Below are 21,611 nucleotides of genomic sequence, written 5' to 3'. Positions count from 1 at the left end.
AATCTGAAAACATAGAGGTACTTGTGTTATATTTTGCGTTTTTTACTGTACAATAAACCATAGAACTTATACTAGCGAAAGACGTTTCACCACATTAAAAATCTAGGAGAAACACAGATATTATTTCAGCTGACCAGGTTTCCACTATATTTTGTATTTTGTGTACAATTTGAAACTATTTTTGCGTGTTACCCTATACACAGTCAATCTAACTATGAACTATTAAAAAATGTGTATAGTAAACGAACTAGTGGATGCTTCTAAGTAAACAGACTCAAAATCCAGCTCTGGTCTCAAATGTATAACACAAATTCGAATAATTATTTAAACATTATGAGATTATTGTAACAAACTTTACAAATGGAGAAAGTATAAGCGTATGCAGTTTAGTGTAATAAATGCCGAACAAGAAAACGAAATAGAAGTCTTTCATGAAAAATTTGAAAGTTTTAGCTTGTTTATTTAGATATTCACATATAAAACATATTTGAAAAGCTTAAGAGAGGAGAATTGAAAAGTTCCGTATTCATATCAAGTAATATAATAATTTTGAATAATAAATTTAAAAATAAATGGACCTCTAGTTTAGTTAAAGTTATCATAATTGTACATTTGCTGCGAAAAAATGTCTATGTAGAAAAGTAAATTTTCTTTTTTATCCACAGTTTAGTACCAGATTCCATCGATAAGCAGCACTTTCTTCACTTTGACGTTTTAAAAATTTCGCATAACCAAATATGGGGATTTCTTGAAACTAATGTGAACTAGATATGAAGTGTCTGTTGAAAATATTCTTTTTTTAAATTCTGTATAAAATTTAGATGTAATTATTTGTTTTACAATTTTAATTGTAGGAAATTGCTTTTAAAAACCCAAGGTGCGTACAGTTTACACAATCAAAACATGATTTTCATAGGTTATGTTTTATAAATTAATTTATTCATAACTAAATAAAAGCCCAACAGCTGTTTTATTGTATTTACAGATGTCTTTCCGCGTTGTACGTAGCTCCAAGTTTCGGCACGTATATGGTCAAGCTCTAAAAAGGGAACAGTGTTACGATAATATTCGCGTATCAAAAAGTTCATGGGATTCAACTTTCTGTGCTGTGAACCCCAAATTTTTGGCTATTATTGTCGAAAGTGCTGGGGGAGGTGCTTTTATTGTCTTACCCCATAACAAGGTAGGTATATTTAATTTTTGGTATACCCTTTAAGTTTATCAAAATCTTCGATATAATATAATTGGTCATTTATTTTATATATTAAACACAATAATCGTGATTATGCTTCGTCTACATTGGGATACTATCCTAGTAAACTCACTCAAGTCTGAATTAACTGATATTAGTTATGTTAGACTATTACAGGTTCAGATTTGGAAAAGCATAATTTTCCAAGTAACATAGCACACAAAAAAAAGATATTTATGGTTTCACAATTCTTTAAATATACTAATGTTTCATAAAAAATAATTGTACTGATCAAAATATGGTATTGATAAAATTGCTGTACTGGAACACTCAAACATATTCCAATTATTGAAAAGCTATTTGGGATATTTGATATTCAAGCCGAATGGTATCTTCTTATCTTTGTAGACTGGTGAGTCAAAATAACAAGATTATGGTGATAAGCAACAAGAAAGTACAGTAGTGCTCACATATTGAAGAGTTAAAATGAGTACCATATAACAGGTGAAAAGGAGAGAAGTGAAAAAATATAAACAGATGCTAAAGTTTGGCCCCAGAAGAAGTCCAACAAGACTGTATTAAGTGCCAAAAATTAGCGATAGCACACACAAGATAATTGAAAAATCAGAAATATGATAATTTGTAAAATAAATTGAAAATTTTCGCTAGCATTAATAACAAAATTATGAAGTGCAGTATTTTAAACCACATAGATAGATATCTAAAAAAATAGCTTTGTCAAAAATGGAGAAGAACTCAGTGCACACATACTAAAAGGGGAAGAAACTGCTACAAAATTAACTGAATCCAATATGCCTATAGCAAGGAATTTCAGAAAATATTTGATCATAAGATTTCTTCCAAACTAAATCGGTTTTCTAATGGTGCCTTAAGCAAGAAAATTCCAGAACATTTGAAACATTCATGTAGGTTTGATCTCTACAGAACAGAACTTTTTGGCATTTCAAAAACAAAATACACTTACTATATTATGCAAAACATAAGAGAAATGATACAAAATAATGTACTAACGACACAAAATTAATAGATAATTTATATATGGTAAAAATATATGTGTTCTTGCACAATAGTAAAGATAAGTGGTAAAAAATAGAAAAGATAAAGACACAAAATGTTATGTATTATTTAACTTTTAACTACAAAATAATCAGATTCACAAAGTACTCATGAAACATTTCTATATTGAAGCAAAAAGGGAGGTTAAAAATAGTCACACTGATCTGATTCGCAAATTATAATTATTGCCGGATAAATCTGCAGTACAGGGAGTGTTGATCTGAAGGATCATCATCAGGAAGATTTTCATCTAGGCCGATAAAATGATTTCTTAAATATGAAACATGCCAGTTCCTAGGTCATTACCAGAAAGATCTTTTAAATTATAAAATAACATAATTGACAATGTCAATGTATGAGTAAATTTGACTGCGAATTAGTTAGACTTGGATGAAAGAATATAATTCTTCTTCTATAATCTGTCACCAACATGAAATTGCAAATCTCTCTTCCTCAAATTGTAATGTTTTGCTATTTTTTCATATGCAATTTTTTTCAACTTTTTCCGAACTTTTATAAAAAGTTTAGAAAGAGTTTGGACACCATTGATCAATTGAAATTTATCATTACTGATAATTATGTTATTCGCATTTTCAGAAATTGCATTGTAAAAATCTCTACTTAAAGAAGTGTTTTGAGCAAAATTTAGGAATGCTGGGAAATAACTCATGTTTCGTGGTTCTAATTGCTTGTATAACTTTGTGTAAAGAAGTATTCAAGTTATTATTATGAAACGAATTATCATGAATATAACACCTTAGAGCTGTAACAATTGTCTTATTTGTTCTCTATATGTGATTTTCTTGAGGATTATAAGGTATTTCTTGCACTATATACTGTGACAAACAAATGAAGTGAAAACAGTACCATTGGCAACAGAAAAAATCTGTGGAACAACAAAAAGAACTTACAAATTGAATAATTTTCTCTTAGCTACAATTATTAAGAAACTTTAAAACTAATGGTGGTGATATACTGAATAGAAAATATTTCCATAATAATTTGCTCTGATAAAAATCGATTTTATTATTTTTGCGGCAGATGAATTTTTATTTTCTAATTATGAGTTGATTAAAAATTTATTGTGAAACAAAAAATGCATTATCAATGTTTGTGTTTTAACCAAACTACCACATAAAACTTATTTAACCAGAGAATATGCAGATAAGCATTATCTAAAAATATGTGTTGTTTTTATTGATAAGATAGGTGATGACATATTTATAATTCTATGAACAGTTTAATGTCATGATATAACTGAAATTGTTACTATAGTGCTTTTTAAACTCCATCAAAGAATATTTTTTTGAAAGAAAAGGCCATGATAAAATGTTTCGAACACACATAAAACGAATGTTTCTAACTTTTTCCATCAAATTGGTGGCAAAAATGCAGCACTTATCTGTTTGATATTATAGTGTGATTTATTTAATTTTTATCTATTAAACTTATAATTGATAACTTTCCAATTTCATTTTTAGATTTAATAATTTTGTAGTTACATTCAATTTAAGTTTGAAAGAAAATGGTTTGTATGGTGTTTGAAACATTATTTGAACTATTTTCATAATAAAAAAAACTGATTTATGTTCAAACCCTTTCTTCTTTTACCTTAAAAGGGTACATTGGGCGACTATCAATATAACAAATTGAAAGCAATTGATTTTATTAACATTTATATTAATAAATAATAAAAATAGGTTAATATAACAGGGATGATTAACAATATCTACTTAACCAGATTAAAAATGTCTGAAATTATAAAAACAAAAATTTACTTACTTATTGGCTCAACTCCAAAGCTGAATATAGAATTTTATTTAAAAATAGAAAAGTTTATGAGAGATGCAATTCGCGACAACTAGAAATAAAAATATCCGAAAATATTAAATGTGGGAAACATGGATATTTTTCACTTAATTAACACATATTAAAAAGACAAATTAGGGGGAGATGGGCCCCTTGATACGATTTTTACCTAGATCCAATAAAAGATGATTTATGAATAGTAGCATCCAATTTAATAATCATAATATATGCAACTAACTTGTTAAATTCAAATTAACTGTTAGATTTAATCACAAAAAGTATTAGAGTCTATTTACTAAAAAGTGAAATTTTTATCGATCGGGTAGATTGATATATATACTGGGGTACTTTGATTTTTGAAAATATTTCTACAAATTAAACAAGTTTTATTCACTTTTACTTTATGGTAAATTATGTGCGCTTAAGTACTAATTGGAATAAATACTTTTCACGGTTTCTAGATAAAATAGAACAAGTAAATCCAAACAATAAACTATGCCATGAAAAAATTCAAATAATAAGATATAATCACTCTTTATTTGGCTTAATCAGTCATCACTAGTTTTTATGAAGTAAATTAGCTTATATTGAAATGTTAAAAGGTAATAAAGTAATCTCAAAATTGAAAAAATAAGCTGATCTACTGCACAGTCTCAGAAATATTAAGCAAAGCTTCGTCTTTTATATCAGGGAACACAAAAGTTCCATTCAGTTTAGACTATCAGAATATCTTGACACTATTTTTCCAACCAAATGCTTATAAGGTTGCTTGTTTCCTGCGTTAATTACTTTTGTTATAACATAGTCACCATCATGAAGATCATTTGCTACAGGTGGTGCAGTAATAATGTCATCATCAGATGATTCTAGAATAGATCCTTCAAAATCAAATTATTCCTCTGATGCCATATTAAAGAGAACATAAAATTAAGTGGATGTTACAAGGGATTACTATGAGAAACCAAATAGATCACGTCTTAATACCAAAAAGAAGATCAAAGATGAAACAATATTAAGATTATATACAAAAACAGGTGTTGAGACATTTAGTAATAATCAAAATGAAATTAAGAATGGTAAATGAAGTGAACAAGACGAAATAAAGCAGAAAATGGAATGTGCAGAAATTGAAAACGAGTGAGGATGTATTCAGAAAAAAAGCAACTACTCCTAAGCAAAGAGAAAGATACTATTGATGAACAATGGGAAAAGATTAAGAAAAGTGTTATAAATGCTACACATGAAGTAACTGGTGGAAAAGTTATAAGAAAAAATAACAAAAGATATTGGCCAAGAATGTTTAACAAAAATTGAAGAGAAAAAAAGCTAGGTTGTAATGTCTAAGAACTATGAAATGAGATAATTATGATAAATATAGAAAAATAAGAAACAAGAGCACCAAAAAATGAAAACAAATAGAATAAAATGGCTAAATGACAGTATGGACAATTTGGAAAATTATAATAAAAATAATGTGAAATTATATCAACATATATAGAAACAAGGTAGAAAACGAACTAAAACAAATATTAAAGAAAAATAATGGAGTCACCATTTCAAAAAAGTATACAGTTTGTCCATTGTTGAGTAAAAAAATTTTAAAGTTTTATTTTAAATTGTCACAATAATTGTTCATACCTTAACATGCATAAATAACACTATAGATATAAAATTGTATTAAATCATTTATATCTTATAATTTTATAAATTGAAAATCTCAAATATGATACAATGTGATGTTTGATTTTAATTTATAAAGCACATTTGAGAATGACACTTGGACCCAGTCTCAGAGCAGAGAGATAACAAATTTGTTTAATTACACATTTTTCTTTCAGGTAGGACGCATTGCAGCTGATCATCCTCTTGTAGGTGGTCATAAAGGGCCTGTATTAGATATAGCTTGGTGCCCACATAATGATAATGTTATAGCCAGTGGTTCAGAAGATTGTGTGGTTAAAGTATGGCACATACCAGATCATGGTCTCCATAAAACTTTAACGGAACCTGTAGTTGATCTGGTTTATCATCAACGAAGAGTAGGACTTGTTTTGTGGCATCCTACGGCACTAAATGTACTTCTCACTGCCGGAAGTGATAACCACGTAGTTATATGGAATGTTGGTGAGTTATCTAATGTGTCAATAAAAGGATTTTTAGGTTCATATTGTGAATAATTAAGTGCTAATGAATTATGAAAACCTCTGTGATTTCCAATATTTTTTTAGGAACTGGTGATGCCTTAGTAGAAATAAATTGCCATCCTGATATTGTTTACAGTGCTTGTTTCAATTGGAACGGTTCTAAGTTATTAACAACATGCAAGGACAAAAAAATCAGAATAATCAATCCACGAACAGGAGAAGTAGAATCTGAAGCTATTGCACATGAAGGTACATGTGTATTTGACAAATGTTTTTGGCATTAAATATTAATTTTGGAATCTTTATAGTTATGTTTGTGTGTGTGTGGAAACAAGTATTTTTCTAACAAAATTTTAATCATTTTCTTGAAACATCCACGTCTCTAGTCACATGCCTGAACACATTAAATTGTAGATTACATCCTATGAGTTGATCTCATGGCATTTCATCTTTTGAATATTTGGTATATGTTGAACCAATTTCGAGTCTGTCCAACTAAATTTAATTTCATAACTTATTTGATATACTTCAAAAAAGTCTCCCTAGTGTATCTGTATCTAGTGTTGGTTTTTTGAAAAGTGTTTATTACCACAAAAAATTATCCGAATATGTATAATACCCCTTAGGGAGTTTTCCTTCTGCCCTGGAATGTTTTTTTCAGCTGGAATACAATTGTCCTCTTTTTTTTTATTTACAGATGTACTGATGTTTATGTCGAGATTAATAAAAATTCCCTTATTGGCATGTTATACTGGGTATTAATTTATTAATGCCTGGATATCACTCAAGAAAACAGTGTAAGAACACCTAAAGATATAATCAGAGGTATTTCAATAACCTAAAGTTGGATCTGAATTTTCTTATCCCCTTATTCTTCTTATCCCCTTCTTATTTTAATTATTCAGTGTATTTCTTTGCATAGAAGTTTAAAAAGTATATCTGGTCTATAATCTATATTCACTAATGAATATTTTTAGGTTCAAAGGCTACAAGAGCAATCTTTTTAAGACATGGCCTAGTATTTACTACGGGTTTTTCAAAAATGTCTGAGAGACAGTACAGTCTGCGTACACCAGATTGTTTGGAAGAACCAATTGTAATGGTAGAATTGGATACCTCAAATGGTGTAATGTTTCCACTGTATGATCCAGATACAAACCTAGTATACCTCTGTGGTAAAGGTGACTCTGTAATCAGGTAAGTAATATTCCCGGAAAATTGAAGTATAATTTATTATTTGGTTAAAAGTAAATGAAAGAATTTAAGGCTTTTTTATTAGCTCAATTTTGCTGCTAACCAATATTTATATCTGAAATAAGGTTATTTTTTCAAGATAATAAAAAATAAGGTATAATTTATGAATACCTCGAATAAATGAGCTTGAAACACAATAAGTACATTTTCTATTATTTTGTGAAACTACTAAAGATTTAAAACTTTATAAAGTGAAAACGGTGGATGTCTTCTATCACGTGACTCAATCTATGATTCAATTAACACATATTTTCTATATACTATCTTATTTTTTCAATAGAAATCAAATATAACAACATAAGATCGATTGTCTTCTTCACAAAACTAACTACAAGACATATGCAACAGTTTCTTTAAATTGGCTATAGTAATCTTAATGAATATAGTTTAAAAAAACTAAAAAACAGGATTTTAAAGCACATCAACTTATTTTAAAATTTATTTTTAACTTTTCAGTTTGATGTGTTTTTTAGTTTTTATAAACTATATTTATTTTCCACTTTCTAGTTTTATTTATTGTTAAAAATAAAATTTTTCTTCAAGTTCTAGACATTAATATTTTCAATCTTGAATTCTATTCGAGTAGAATTCTACTCAATTCTACTCGAACAACATAATAAAATTTAAGGTGTTCAATTCTAAAGTAATACTGATAAAAGTAGTTTAGTAAATCTCCAACAGAGCGCAGACAATTTTAAAATTTGTTTCGATGTAAAGAGAAAATTTGCAGTAATAATTTCTAAAAAAAAATTGCCGAAAAAACACATTTTTTTACAGCTTGAAAGGGGTTTGATCCCACGACCGCGCGAATCCGAAGGTTGACGCCTTAGCCCGCTCGTCATTTCGATTTGTTATCAAGTTTCCTCATAATCATGTTCAACAGCAGAAATTAATTTTAGCCGATACATTATGTCTTTCCATTTTCCTCTTATCATAGTTTTACCTTTGGGATATAAAGAGGCTGATCTATATTTTGCAAACTTTACGGTCTACTTACCACAGACTTTCTTATATTAATGGCTTAAAATTCTGTATGTTCATTGTAATCACATTTGAATTGTATGGGATCGGGTTTGGACCTTTCTAACTTTATGCTTGCTGGTGCATTTGATTTGGGTTACTGAAATGATATACATTAGAGCAGCGGTTTCCAACCTTTTTGTACCTGCGCTCTCCTTTAAAAAAATTGTTGTGCTCCCCTAATTTTTCTAAAAATCTAATTTCATAAATACTCAACTGATATTATAATTAATTCAATGGGGCACATAATAATATACAGTATTTTGTAAAAATATACATATAAAAATAATTATTATAAGAAATAATAATTTTAAATGTAATGAAAACAAAGATACAAAAAAAAGAATGTATAATTAATACAACATAATAAAAATTTAATGCGACGATTGAGCTTGTTTTTCAGCACAAATTTTCTCAAATTGTGGTATTGAAGACATCGCGTTTCTGAGTTTCTTTTCAATCAATAAGCAAGATCGGTACTTTGTTTTTAAGACAGCTACTGTAGAAAAACCAGTTTCACATAGGTAAGATGCTACAAATGGCAATAAAATTTCTAAAGCTTTGTTTGTCAAAGTAGGAAAATCAATCTTTACTCGTAGCCAAAATGTAACAATATTATTTTCGTCTTGAAACATCTGCTTTAATGTGCTATAACTCGATAAGTCAATTATCATCTTCTGCTCTGTTATCGTAAGACCAAAATCATCATATTCTTCAATCACAAACGGGTTTCTAATCCATTCAAATTTCACATGTCAAAATCTTTAAAGTAAAACGAGACAAAATGGTGTAATAAGTGTATTGAAGTAAGCGGCCAACAGTTTGAACAACTACTGTAATTTTGTTATTGTTGTAATACAGTGTTGTTTAAATTTAATTTGTGCTATTATAATTTATTTTCATTGCCAATTTTGTTATTATTGTAATACATTTTTGTTTGAAATTGAGATTATGAATAATTTTTATTTCTTTTGAACTACTTACGCTTAATAATTATTCGAAATTAAATAAATAATTAAATTGTAAATTACTTAAGTGTTTGCAGACTTTTGTTTAGAGGCAAATTTCTACAACACGATCATTTTAGCTCCATAAAAGGTTTTTAGTTTTTTAACTAAAAATAGTCAGGCAATTTAAAACAAAATTAAAAACAGAATTTGATCCAGTGGCGTAAAAAATAGGGGGGTTAAAGTGACAACTAACCCTGACAGCGCGCCACTTGCTAAATTTTTCCAAAGTTTGTTTATGTCAAAATATTACTTCATTAAGGAGCATATTGGTCACCAAATTTGAAAAGAAAATTTAAAGGCGTTTTTGATTTATGGAAAATTTTTGATTTTGATTTAAAATTTTGAACACTTTATATCTCAACAATTAGGCCTCGTAAGAGTTCGAATATCAAAATGAATTATTTATTGAGATCTCTCTGTGGTAGAGCGTTATCGGTCGAATATAGAAACACCCTGTATGTAAATCCTAATGATAAGTACATTGGATCATATTTTCTATATTTAGGTTTACTATTTTGCAAAGATGTATTTCCTTTATTTTCACCACCTTTTCTTTTGCCCTCTGCTTTTGCTTCATTTAATTTTCTTTTCTACCCAATTACTTATTTATCCATCGAAAAGGTTTATTTTTTTAAATCAAATGAAAATACTTTTTTCACTACTAGCTTTAAAAGCGGTCTGTAGGCCATATGCAATCCTCAATTAAAAGTCCACTCTATTCGCTAGGGAATAAAGGACATTTCGGTAATTTACAACAATTGAGGATAGATTTTAGAAAAAACTATATTATAATAAAATTTTTATCTTCGGCAAGATCGTAATTATTTATATTTTACAACTTAAAATATTGATAAATGAAAAATATTTCAATTTAAAAATTAAATATTTGACAGGAATTGGATATATTATTAAGTACGCCATCTTGTGTTGATTCAGTAATATAGATACAGGCATCTGAATTAATAAGCAACCATAAATTTTGTTTCTAATATGACTTTATATTAATTTAAAATACAATAAAATTACATCAATATTTTCTTGTTTTCATTTTTTCTTTTAAATTAAAAATCAGTCTTAATTAGGGTAATTTTTATATGTAGAATTAAAAACCAATTTTTTCTCAAAATTAATTACTGAAATATAAACAACATAAAAGTAACTTGCGATCTTCTTACCTAAATGTAAATTTTTCTAATAACAATATTTATATTATTCAATTAAAACTGTTACCGGTAAATTTACGATAAAGTAAAAAATGAGCTAATAATGAAAAAAATCGTATATTAACCTCGGCCAGGATGTTATTTTATTGTTTCGGATGTTTATAACCCTGGCACTACGCGCTCGTGCCGATAAACTACCTCAACTATAAAATAACATTTTCTTTTTAATAATGTACTATTATAACAGTTGTGAAATTTACCTCAATATTAATTTAGAAGTTACCAAAGCGAAGTGTTTCAATCCATATGTCAACGTGGTTATCTCAAGCACTACTAACAACAGAAAAAAAACAGATACTTCTGTTTACTGAATTTTGGCGCCAGTAAGCCTATAGGGGAGCGCGATCCATAGGCTGGAAACCACTGCATTAGATTGTAGAGTGATCAAAATTACTTCTGAAATAAATTACATATTATTCAATGGATAAAAAATTTTGCCGTTTAATAGAGTAAAAGTTATTATAAATATAAATCGTTATGACTATACCAAGTGCTTTCACATTTGAATTTAAGATTTTTCAAAAAGTGGAGTTAATCGATGCGTGCACTGAATGCTCATATTTCAAATAACACATGTAGGTATTAAATTGACAAAATATATTTGGAAATGAAACAGTATAAAATCTAACACTGCCGAGTGAAAAAACTCTCTAAGAGTATTAATAATTGATTTTGATAAATTATTAAAGAACATTTTAATTTAGTTAACTGTAAATTGAAATGTATTTTCCTTTTAGATATTTTGAAATCACTGCAGAACCACCTTTTGTACACTACATTAATACCTTCCAAACACCAGATCCTCAGAGAGGAATTGGGATGATGCCAAAGAGAGGATGTGATGTAACATCCTGTGAGATTTCACGCTTCTATAGACTTAACAATTCAGGACTTTGTCAAGTTAGTATGTTGTTGTTAAATCTCATACAAAAATTAGTCTACATAAAATTATCAACTTTTTCATTTAATTTAATCGAAATGTCGTGAAATTTTACACATAATCTTTTGGAAGTTGATACTTCATAAATGTCATATGACAGTAGCAGCTCCATCTGTGTGTCAGTCACACCTCTTATTGAGTGATATTATACCTAATCGATGATAAAATTTTGTACTATTAGAATGTAAATTAATATACCCTCTCCTTGATAGGTAATTACCATGACAGTGCCTAGAAAATCTGAGCTCTTCCAAGAAGACTTATACCCTGATACATTAGGTGACCAATCAGCGCAAACTGCTGATGAATGGATAAATGGTCAAGATGTAGAGCCTATTTTAATATCTTTGAAGGATGGCTATAAACCACCAGAATCAAAGTCTTCATTATCTGTAACAAGAAGAAGTAATTTATTAGATAAAATTCCACCAAAGGGCGCAAAAGGAAGTAGTCAGAGTGCACCAGCTACTGTAAGTTAACATATTTTTGATAATGTGATCATTTATTAAAATTTTCACTTGGCCTTGTTGTATTATTCATGGATTATATACTGATATTTGATTGAGAGTCACAGAAAATAGTTACACTGCAACACAATTTGTTACTTATTTTTTTGCAAAATAATCGCAAACTCATTTGTACTTATGTTCAAATTCAATAATAGAAAAAAAATTTCATTTTCAGGATAAAACGTTACAAGAATTTGCTGACGAAATAAGAAAATTGAAGGCTATGATAGTAAAACATGAAAACCGAATCCGAGCTCTCGAAGCAGAAGTGGCATTGAAGAAAACTGTTACTGCTGACGATGATGACGGTCCAGGAGGTGGTGATGGATTAAATGCACAACCTACACCGTTGGCTTCTGATGAGGTGTAACATTTTTCACATATGGATGTACACAACGATTGTCAAACTGCTCAACTAATATTTTTAAAGGTACATGTATATATGTTACATTTTCTATAAATAAGTCCGCTGTCAACTGTATCAAAATTAGTGGAGTTGATATTGCCACATATCCATCTTATTCTCTCTCTTAATAATAGTTAATATAATTGAAAAGCCAATCATCTTATGTAGATTTACTTAAAATATAGGGGTACGGCTAGACTGCAAGAGCTGCCCTCGTCGCTACAACTCCTCCTCTTCATTACTACTACCACAAACATTACGGCCTTCAGAGAACCTTGGCTTCGTCCACCACATTCCTCCAGCTAGGGTCCAGCGCATGGGGTCTACCCCCTCACACGTTGCTCCCGAAGATCATGACACAACCACGGCTTTTGATTGATTTTCCCTTTCAGTTTAAGTAAATATTTTCCTTTTATCTTGCATATTTCTGTCCACTCATTTCACAGGACTCTTATTTCAATTTTGATGAAAGGTAATAAATCTTTATAATCTGTTTCTCTAAAATTAATACTATCTTCATTGAGGCTTTGCAATGCTGGCATAGTTGATACTCTAGCTGATGCTTTGAATATGGTCACTTTGTCTTTGTTTTTCATGTATAGACCAAACCCGTTTTTGTTCTCTTCATTTTTAGAGCCATCTGTATATATTGTCTGGTAATCGGGCCATTTTTCGAGGATATTGAATATGATTATTATGTGAAGATTTTAAGAGTTTAAGATTGTGTATTTTGACATCCATTAATTGAGAATCATAAGGGTATAAAAAGCAAGGGTTTTTTCAATATGCGGGTTTAATGATAACCTTTCACTTTTAAAAAATTGTTACATTTGGAAATAAACTCTTGATCTTGGTATAAGTTCATGAGTAAGGGAAGGATTAATTTTTTTTTATTTATAGTTGTTTGATAATATATTTTTGTGCTAACCACGCCTGTCTCCAATTGAGTGGGAATTCACTAGCATCTGCTAGAAGTGAATTTGTTGTAAATCATAAGCAACGTTTTAGGATCTGCTCCCCACCAAACTGTAGAGATTGATCTCATAATGTTTATCCCTTTTTGTGCTTTTGCTTCAATATTGTTTATGTGTTTTGTGAATTTCATTTTTTTAACTAATATAGCTCCTAAGTATTTGAATGATGTAAAAAATTCGATAGCCTCTCCTTTAGTTTCTATTTCCGCTGTTAATATAGTGATTTCCTTTTTTTGGAATAGGACAGCCTTTGATTTGTGAACTGAGAGATGTAGGAAATGCTGTTCTAGCCATCTTCCTATATTATATAAAGATTCATTCATATTCCTGATTTTTTGATGGATATTGGTGTAATGTCATCCACAAATGCCAATAATTCTACTCCCTCTGTCTTCAAATCAAACATCTCATTCGTGTAAATGTTGTGTAGTAGACTTACAGCCGAACTCTGAGGTAATCCTTTACGTACTTCCCCTGGTATTCTCACATTATCATAGGCCGATTTAATATCAAGAAAAAGAGCTAGCAATTTTTTTTAAAGGATATTATTTTAATTTCCTAGCATAACCAAATTGTCATAAATACTTCTCCCCTTTCTACCTGTATTTCTAAATAGTATTCTTTAGTGTTAAAGACCTTACGATCCACACATCTTTTTACTTGCGGTTTCAGTTTTCATTCCGTTATCTTGTTCAGTAATGAGTTATATTATTTTATGTATTTATGTCATTTCCATCTAATTTTTGTAACTTAAATATTCTTGATGTTTTCTCTTCAACATAATTGTTTAGATTTCTAGGAAATTTACTGGTATTGATTTTGCTTAATTTATTTCCTTTGAACTATATACCATTTAAATTATTTATCTTTTAAATATCTTTAGTGTCTTAGCTCTGTTACTACACACTCATTTTTTATATTCTCATTTTGATGATTTTACTTATATGTTGCAATATATGTAATTTCTGTTCATTAATTCTGAGCTCTCTTCATGTTACTCTTTTCTCGAATTTTTTGTAGTTACTTCAATCTTAAAAATATGTTATTACTAATTGAGATTTGATATGTATTTTTATTTCAGGTGTTGCACACGTTTTGGTTTTGCAATTGCTCCGCTTTTTATACATAATATTATTTTAAGAACCATCATTTTATTTATTTTTTTTATCATTCAAATATATTTTATTAACTCCATATCATCGACATCATGAAGTGCTCTTATATTATTACTATTAAGATAGTTGTTTGAACTTGTTCAAAAATGTTACAATGCAAAATGTTCACAAATCTTATTTTAAGATTGCCTTAAGCCAAATATAAAGAAATGTTATTAATTTACCACAATTTGAATTTGTTTAATGTCATGTTAGTATAAACGAAGAATAAATATTTAAAAGTGACATTTATTACCTTTAATCAAATAATTTCTAACTGATATCTTCTTTGAGATAATTGAATCAGGTATTTTTGAAAGATCATGAGTCCATGAAACCAAACTTTTCAGGAGAGATAAAAAACTAAATACTGAAAAAAATTCAAGGTCACATGATTTGTTTGTTATGAAAATATAAAATACGCATATATTTACATGTTGTTTTTTAACAATAAAAAATGTTTACGTTTTTGAAAAAAAGGGCATCAAAAGAAACATATTATTACTAGAATTTCTCTAAAAATGAAAATTAAAAAAATAATCAGCATATGCTTATGAATCAACTACTCCCTCCTCATGATCATTTTCTGACGTAGGCTACAGGAATATTTCTTGATAAAAAGTCATTATATCCTCTTCTGGGTATAGATACTTTTCTATTTTCCTCAAATCTTCAATTTTAAAATATTTTTTGGAATTTTGTCCAATGGATAAGATTTTTCGGTGAGTAAAATAGGCTCAGAAGCAGTTTTTCCAGATTGTATTCATATTGGCGAAATTTTGAAACATTGGATGATTTTGTTGTTCTTGGGTACTTTACCTCCCTTTGTTTCTTCAGAGATGACCTTCTTTTCGTAATAATGAGGCCACCATTGCGTAAACGCCAATACATCTTCATTATTAACCATTTTCAATTTGAAATTTCTTTTTTTCACTTGAATTTAGTATTTTGTTTAGTTTCTCTTGATAGCAGCTTCCATTCCTTACTTTAGAATTTGTTCCCCACACCAAATTCATAAATCCAGGACTCTTCTCCAGTGATGACTGGAGTGAGAGAGTCCCCTCAACAGCACTCAACAATCTTTGCTTTTTGTTATGGATTAAAGAGCTTCGGTAAGTTTTTAACACACTATTTCTTCATTTCAAGTTTTTGTGTCAAAATTTCGAGAACGATAGTTTTGGAGATTGACAGCTCCTCAACTATCATTCTGACTGTCAATCTACGGTCTTTAAAAAAACAACCCCGAATTTGTTCAACTTTTTCTTCAGAACTCGATGAGTCTCCTTTCACTTCTACACCGTCTTGCGGAACCTTTTTAAAACACTTTTACTTGTGTGATTGGATATGCTATTTTGTACATCCTAACCATTTCTTTTATATTGAGTTTAGATCTAAATATTTATATTCTCGTGAAGTTTAATGAGCAATTTTATTGGAAAACGAAGATATATAATCTTCTACTTATTTGTAGGTCTATCACATGCGAAATGTTTTTTCCATGTATGTCACGAGGTACTTGTCCTAAAACCAATAGCTTAATAAGGCGTCGCAGTCTTCGCAGAGGGATTCCGTGAAAAGCTTTTTTGCAAACTTTGGTTTCTCCATCAGAATGGGAGACGCGATATAAGACGTTCGCGGCTCTCTCTATACTCTGATTTGGTTGTTTTCTGAATATTGGTTGCAGTGACATTAAGGCTTGAAGAAAAGCATCTTGTTCATTTTTGTTAGAAAAGCTAGTGAACTTTTTATAAATTTTATCACATAACTCCTCAGAAATTAAAATTAGTATGCATCGATCCCAAAATCTAAAATGATAATAAAAAATACCTTAGAATCTATTGTATTTGAAATCTAAATGAAGTAAAAAAAACATATTAAAAAATCTCAACCTGCAATCGTCTCCACTAGGTTTTGTTTGACACAAATTCCCCTTATAGTTTATGTAAAATAGTTTATATACAGTATTGACTTTTTATAGTTTCACATTTATATTCTTTTTGTTTGACTTCTTTAATCTATTTCTGGTGCCTAGAAAGAAAAGGACTCGAGAATTATTTCAATTATGTCAAGGATGTGGTTACCAACATAAAAATGCAATTTTACCAAAAAGTGGTCTCATGTTTTTTGGCACATATAAGATTCAAATGTTTCATATATAAATTATCATTCTGGTGCTTGCTATAAACGAGATATCTTGAAGAAGTGTAACAGAATCGTTTTAAACTAAAAATAATTCTATTATATAACTACTTTTATTTGTCTCGAAAAATAATTTGAGTAAATTCCAAATAAAAATGTCACTTTTTGAAATTTTTTTATGTTTCATTTCATACAATACCAATATATGAATTATATCCTTTCTTAAATAAGTTTAAATAAAAAATTCTGATTGTTGACTGTTCATTTTGAAATTTATCCAATGACAACTTGAAGATCTAAATATAATAAAACAAAGATGCGATTACTATAGTTAATGTAAAATTCTAGATTAAAAAATGTGATAAGTCTACAATGTTTCTATTTAAAATTTCGTATCGAGCAATAAAGTATGGCTTCGTCAAAACACATATTGGATAAGTTGCAAATGATCAATACAGACATGACATTTATAGTTATATGTGGTTTGTATATAACATTTTATTAAGACATCTAACGTGTTAGATATATTTATATAGTTTATGAAATTGTTGTGGAATTTTTGATAATTATTTTTAAAAGAACTTGTTCAGTATTTTTATAACTTATAAATTAATAAGTGCAATTTGAAATAGACTGAAGCCTGATTGGGCGATTTCATCAAGTAATTAAATAAGACTACAATTAAGCGCGCAAAAAGTAAGACTGGTCCGAAAAAAACGAATTCACTTGAAATATCAATTGAAAAATCTCAAGGGTAGCAAATGCTTCCATGAAAAAACTTTTTAATTTATTTGAACCTTTGTTTTATATTGTATCCAAATAAAAATAATAGGTATAAAAAACTATGAAATTAGAATATCCTTTCTATACTTACGGACCCATTAGCACAATGAAATCATTCTCTTTCATTATCAACCCATTTTGGATCAATATGACTACAGTAGAATCCTGTTATTACTCCGACTAAGGGACTGATGATATTTCATCGTACTAACCAGAGGCTTGACGAACAGATATTTTGTTTTTTTATCAATCTCATATTAATCTATTTATTAATATTTAGGTGAATAGCAAATAAAAAAATATTTATTTATTTCACATCCGTAAGTATATACATAACTAAGAAAGAAAAGAGAGGTAATTTTAATTTCAATAATCAACATATTTATATGTAACGCACTTTATAATCTACATACTTATATAATATATGTACCTAACTAACAACGAATCATCTAGTACAAAAAGTCTGTAATTTTTTTTGTTTGTATTATAAAAAGTATGGACAAGATTATGCAAACTAGATAATATTTTTCATTGTGTCATAATGCACAAACAAATTTAGCACTTTGTAGCTTTAGAGCTTCAGATGAACTCAGAGTGGTACAGTTTTCTTTCTAGTCGTCGTCATTATTATCGTTGTTATCTTGTCTGTTGACGATAACATGTTGTGAAATATTTTCGTCAGTCGACTCCTCATCAACAGCAAAATATTGTTCAAGTTCTTCAAATCTCGCCCAGACAGGCAGCAGCACATTATCATCGTCGTTGTCGATAGCAACACTGGGAGTACTGGGATTGTCACGGGTAGTCGTAAACTTCTTCCAGGCATTGTAAATCATTAGAATGGCATCAAGTATGTTTGGCACCTCTGGTATCTTCTTTTGCATCAAGACTGGAGACAATTTTTAGAACCAGGTTTTAACGAAAGTGTGATTTTAAAACTATTTCTTGGTCCATAAGATATAATGCCAATGTTGTATTAGGAGGTAGAAAAATGAGAGTTAATGCTTCTCAAGTCAGACAGTTGTTAACAAGAAGCAGAATCTTTTTCTTCTTTTTAGTAAGTTCTTGATCCCAGTCGTGTACCCATTTGCTAGGTCTTGCGATTGCTTTCATAATCTACATTTTGGAAATATCTTGGGTTCTTTGACTTGCCGATAATTAACATCTTTTTTTATCGTGCCACATAAGTTAGTTGCAACCATAACAATTATTTTGTCTGTCGAAAGTTTTTTTCGCCTCTAAATTAGAATAATCTTTATAATTTCGATCTTGATAGTAGAATATACAGAGGTTTGACAAAAAATGTATTTTAAAGGGTAACACCACTGTAGAGCCCGGTTTTTGAAGATCATTTTTGGAATTTTTTTTAAGAAAACTACATCAAATGCAAAATCTAATTGTATAATTTTATTATACATGTATTCAAGTAATTAAATGAATTTATACAGAGCGTTCAAAAACAAAATGGCGTAAATACAGAGCTATAAGCATAAGAGGAATTTTCAGAGAGGCCTCCACTACCACCAACTTTTCGTCATAGCTATTGATCTGAAACATAAAAATCAAGTTTTTTCTTAATGTTTGAACTATAAATAAGAGAAGTAAGTAGGGGTTTCCAAAAATATCAAATTTTAACAAAATGGCGGAAGTTAAAAAAATAATTATTTTTTCGTATAAAAAAATCATGAAACATGGATTGTAAATTATTTTATTATATTATATTATTAAAAAAATCCTTGGTAGTTCCCTAGAAATTGATATTATAAAGCTTCTGTCAAAGTTTTAATCAATCGGAACAAATTTGACTGAATAATTGTGGTGGTAGTGTTTGAAGGTTTGAAAACGGACGATAAGCGTGATGCAACTGTCAAACTGACGCTATACTAAACATTAACACAAATACAGTTCATAATCTCACTAGTGCCACCCATAGGTAGCCGATTCTACTATTTACTAGTAGAAATAGTCGCTAAGGAATATCTGAAGCAGGTAAGCATTTCGGAGCTGAAAAAAATATTTTTTTTACAGTGGTGTTACCCCTTAATAGAGCATATTTCATCATTTGGTATCAATGGTAGGATTAGGCCCGTTTTGAATCTTATTCATGATTTAATTTTGATCAAAAGTTCGCTGGTCACTATAATTTCACAAAAACTTTATTGGATTGTCCAAATCATTGCTTAGCTTCCGATTTCTTCAAAATAATATAACAAACCTTTGTCTTGAGGCTCTTGATTTGCAAAAACTACATGGCCCTGACCTAATATTTCTTCTTAATGCTCTCGAGTGTCACAGGAAATATTTTGGCTATTCATACTGGTGTCAAGCATTCTCCACTCAAAGCAGTAACTGCAGCACACCCTGGAGTGTGATTATGATATTGGCGAAAGTTAATTTTCATTTTAAACTTTCAAATTAAGTCTGAAAAACAAACCAAGAGTTTTTTTATTCAAAGTATAGCCAAATAATAGAATATGCGTTAATTTTCCTGGGTTGTGTATGATTCCACTGTAAACTTTCTATTGTTGGTTTGAGGTAGAGTAGAAAGGAAATCTCTTAAATAAGGTACTTATTTTATAAGAAATTGAAAAATTATTTATAATTGCTATTAACAAAGTAAAAAATTTTCACATGTGCCAAACAAATATTGTTCATATTATCATAATTTGTTGGCTTGTTCATTCATACAGACTAGAATTACTATGTGGTATGTAACATAAAACAATTGTGGTTTAGACAACATTTCATTAGGAGACAATACGGCTGTAATAAATGTAGTTAATGCGTTTTTTCCGTTTTTGTGGTTATTGATTCGTCATCTGTAGCCCTTAGCATTGCGCACAGAATAAATGTGTGTTTGATGTGTGTACGAAAATATTCACAATATATAGAAATATTCTTCGAGACACTTTTTAACTTTATAAAAATAATTTATTTACAATAAACGATTTTTAAATTTACTCAGGCAATAAAACAATGAGTAACTTTATTAATTACATTGAACTTATATTTATTTTATCAGTATTTTGGAATCCGCTGACCATGTGCAGTGGCGGAATTACAGATTGGCCGCCTATAGGCTATTCAATTTTAGCTGACCTCTGAGATTCCATACTTTGGTTCATAATTATTTAAATTACATTTTCTATAAATAAAATTGCAATTTCATGATTTGAGAGCTATCGTTTTATATAAAATAATGGTATAAGTTGAATTATGATAACGGAGTACATTTTGGCTTGACTTTGAATTCGCGAAATTATTAATTATATGAAATATTGTTTATTAGATCTGACTCTATGCACGAAAAAGCTAAAGCGTTTAGCTTCTCTTGATTTTTCTTTCCTTTAATTTCGTGAACCAAAAAAAAAATTAAACAAAATTTGCCGCCCTAGGCTACTCAACCTTGGTAAATCCACCACTGACCATGTGCATATTATTTATTCTTCGTTGGTATCTGCTGATCGTTAGGCAGTGTCGGGAACCTTTCATATTTCTATGTATTAATGCAATAATTTTTTCCACCTTCAAATAAATCACGTTATGAAATTGATCATAATCATAAATTCACAATAATAACATTAAGTAAATTGTAAATATATTAAATTGTTAGAAAATATGTATATTGTAATTTTTATAACATGTCTTTGAATAGATTATCAGAAATTCCATAGAGTCTATTGCATGCTGCTATGTTAACAACGAATAATAATGTATATAATTGTAAAAACAGTTTATAAAGCATTTTTTTTTTCAGTTAACTAATAAAAATTAATATGATTGTGTTAGTATTTTTACAAATACAGTAAAAATGAAACTTTCCCACTTTCTCTCCCATATTTTAGATACAATATTTAACCAAAATAATAAATTTGTATCGATAAAATCACAGATATCAGTTATCTATAAATGTTGCTTCCTTATATTTTTGTATTTCTTCCGCAACCCGACAACGCTGTAAAGAAGAAGCACCTTGG

At 29.1% G+C, this 21,611-nt stretch overlaps 1 protein-coding gene across 1 annotated transcript; it reads left to right on the top strand.

The window, feature by feature from the left end:
• The first annotated feature begins 653 nt into the window (after positions 1-653).
• LOC130440924 (coronin-6) lies at positions 654-21,414 on the top strand. The gene is made up of 9 exons (XM_056774299.1): positions 654-877; positions 986-1,187; positions 5,921-6,202; positions 6,307-6,471; positions 7,200-7,419; positions 11,467-11,629; positions 11,882-12,139; positions 12,354-12,608; positions 14,640-21,414. Exons 2-8 carry the CDS (start codon positions 986-988, stop codon positions 12,546-12,548), a joined length of 1,485 nt encoding a protein of 494 aa, XP_056630277.1. The 5' UTR covers positions 654-877; the 3' UTR covers positions 12,549-12,608; positions 14,640-21,414.
• The last annotated feature ends 197 nt before the right edge of the window (positions 21,415-21,611 follow it).

This window comes from Diorhabda sublineata, chromosome 3, assembly GCF_026230105.1.
Source record: "Diorhabda sublineata isolate icDioSubl1.1 chromosome 3, icDioSubl1.1, whole genome shotgun sequence".
In the NCBI taxonomy this organism is placed as follows: domain Eukaryota; kingdom Metazoa; phylum Arthropoda; class Insecta; order Coleoptera; family Chrysomelidae; genus Diorhabda; species Diorhabda sublineata.
The sequence above is the reverse complement of the archived record's forward strand: the minus strand, read 5'-3'. Positions and strand labels throughout refer to the sequence as shown.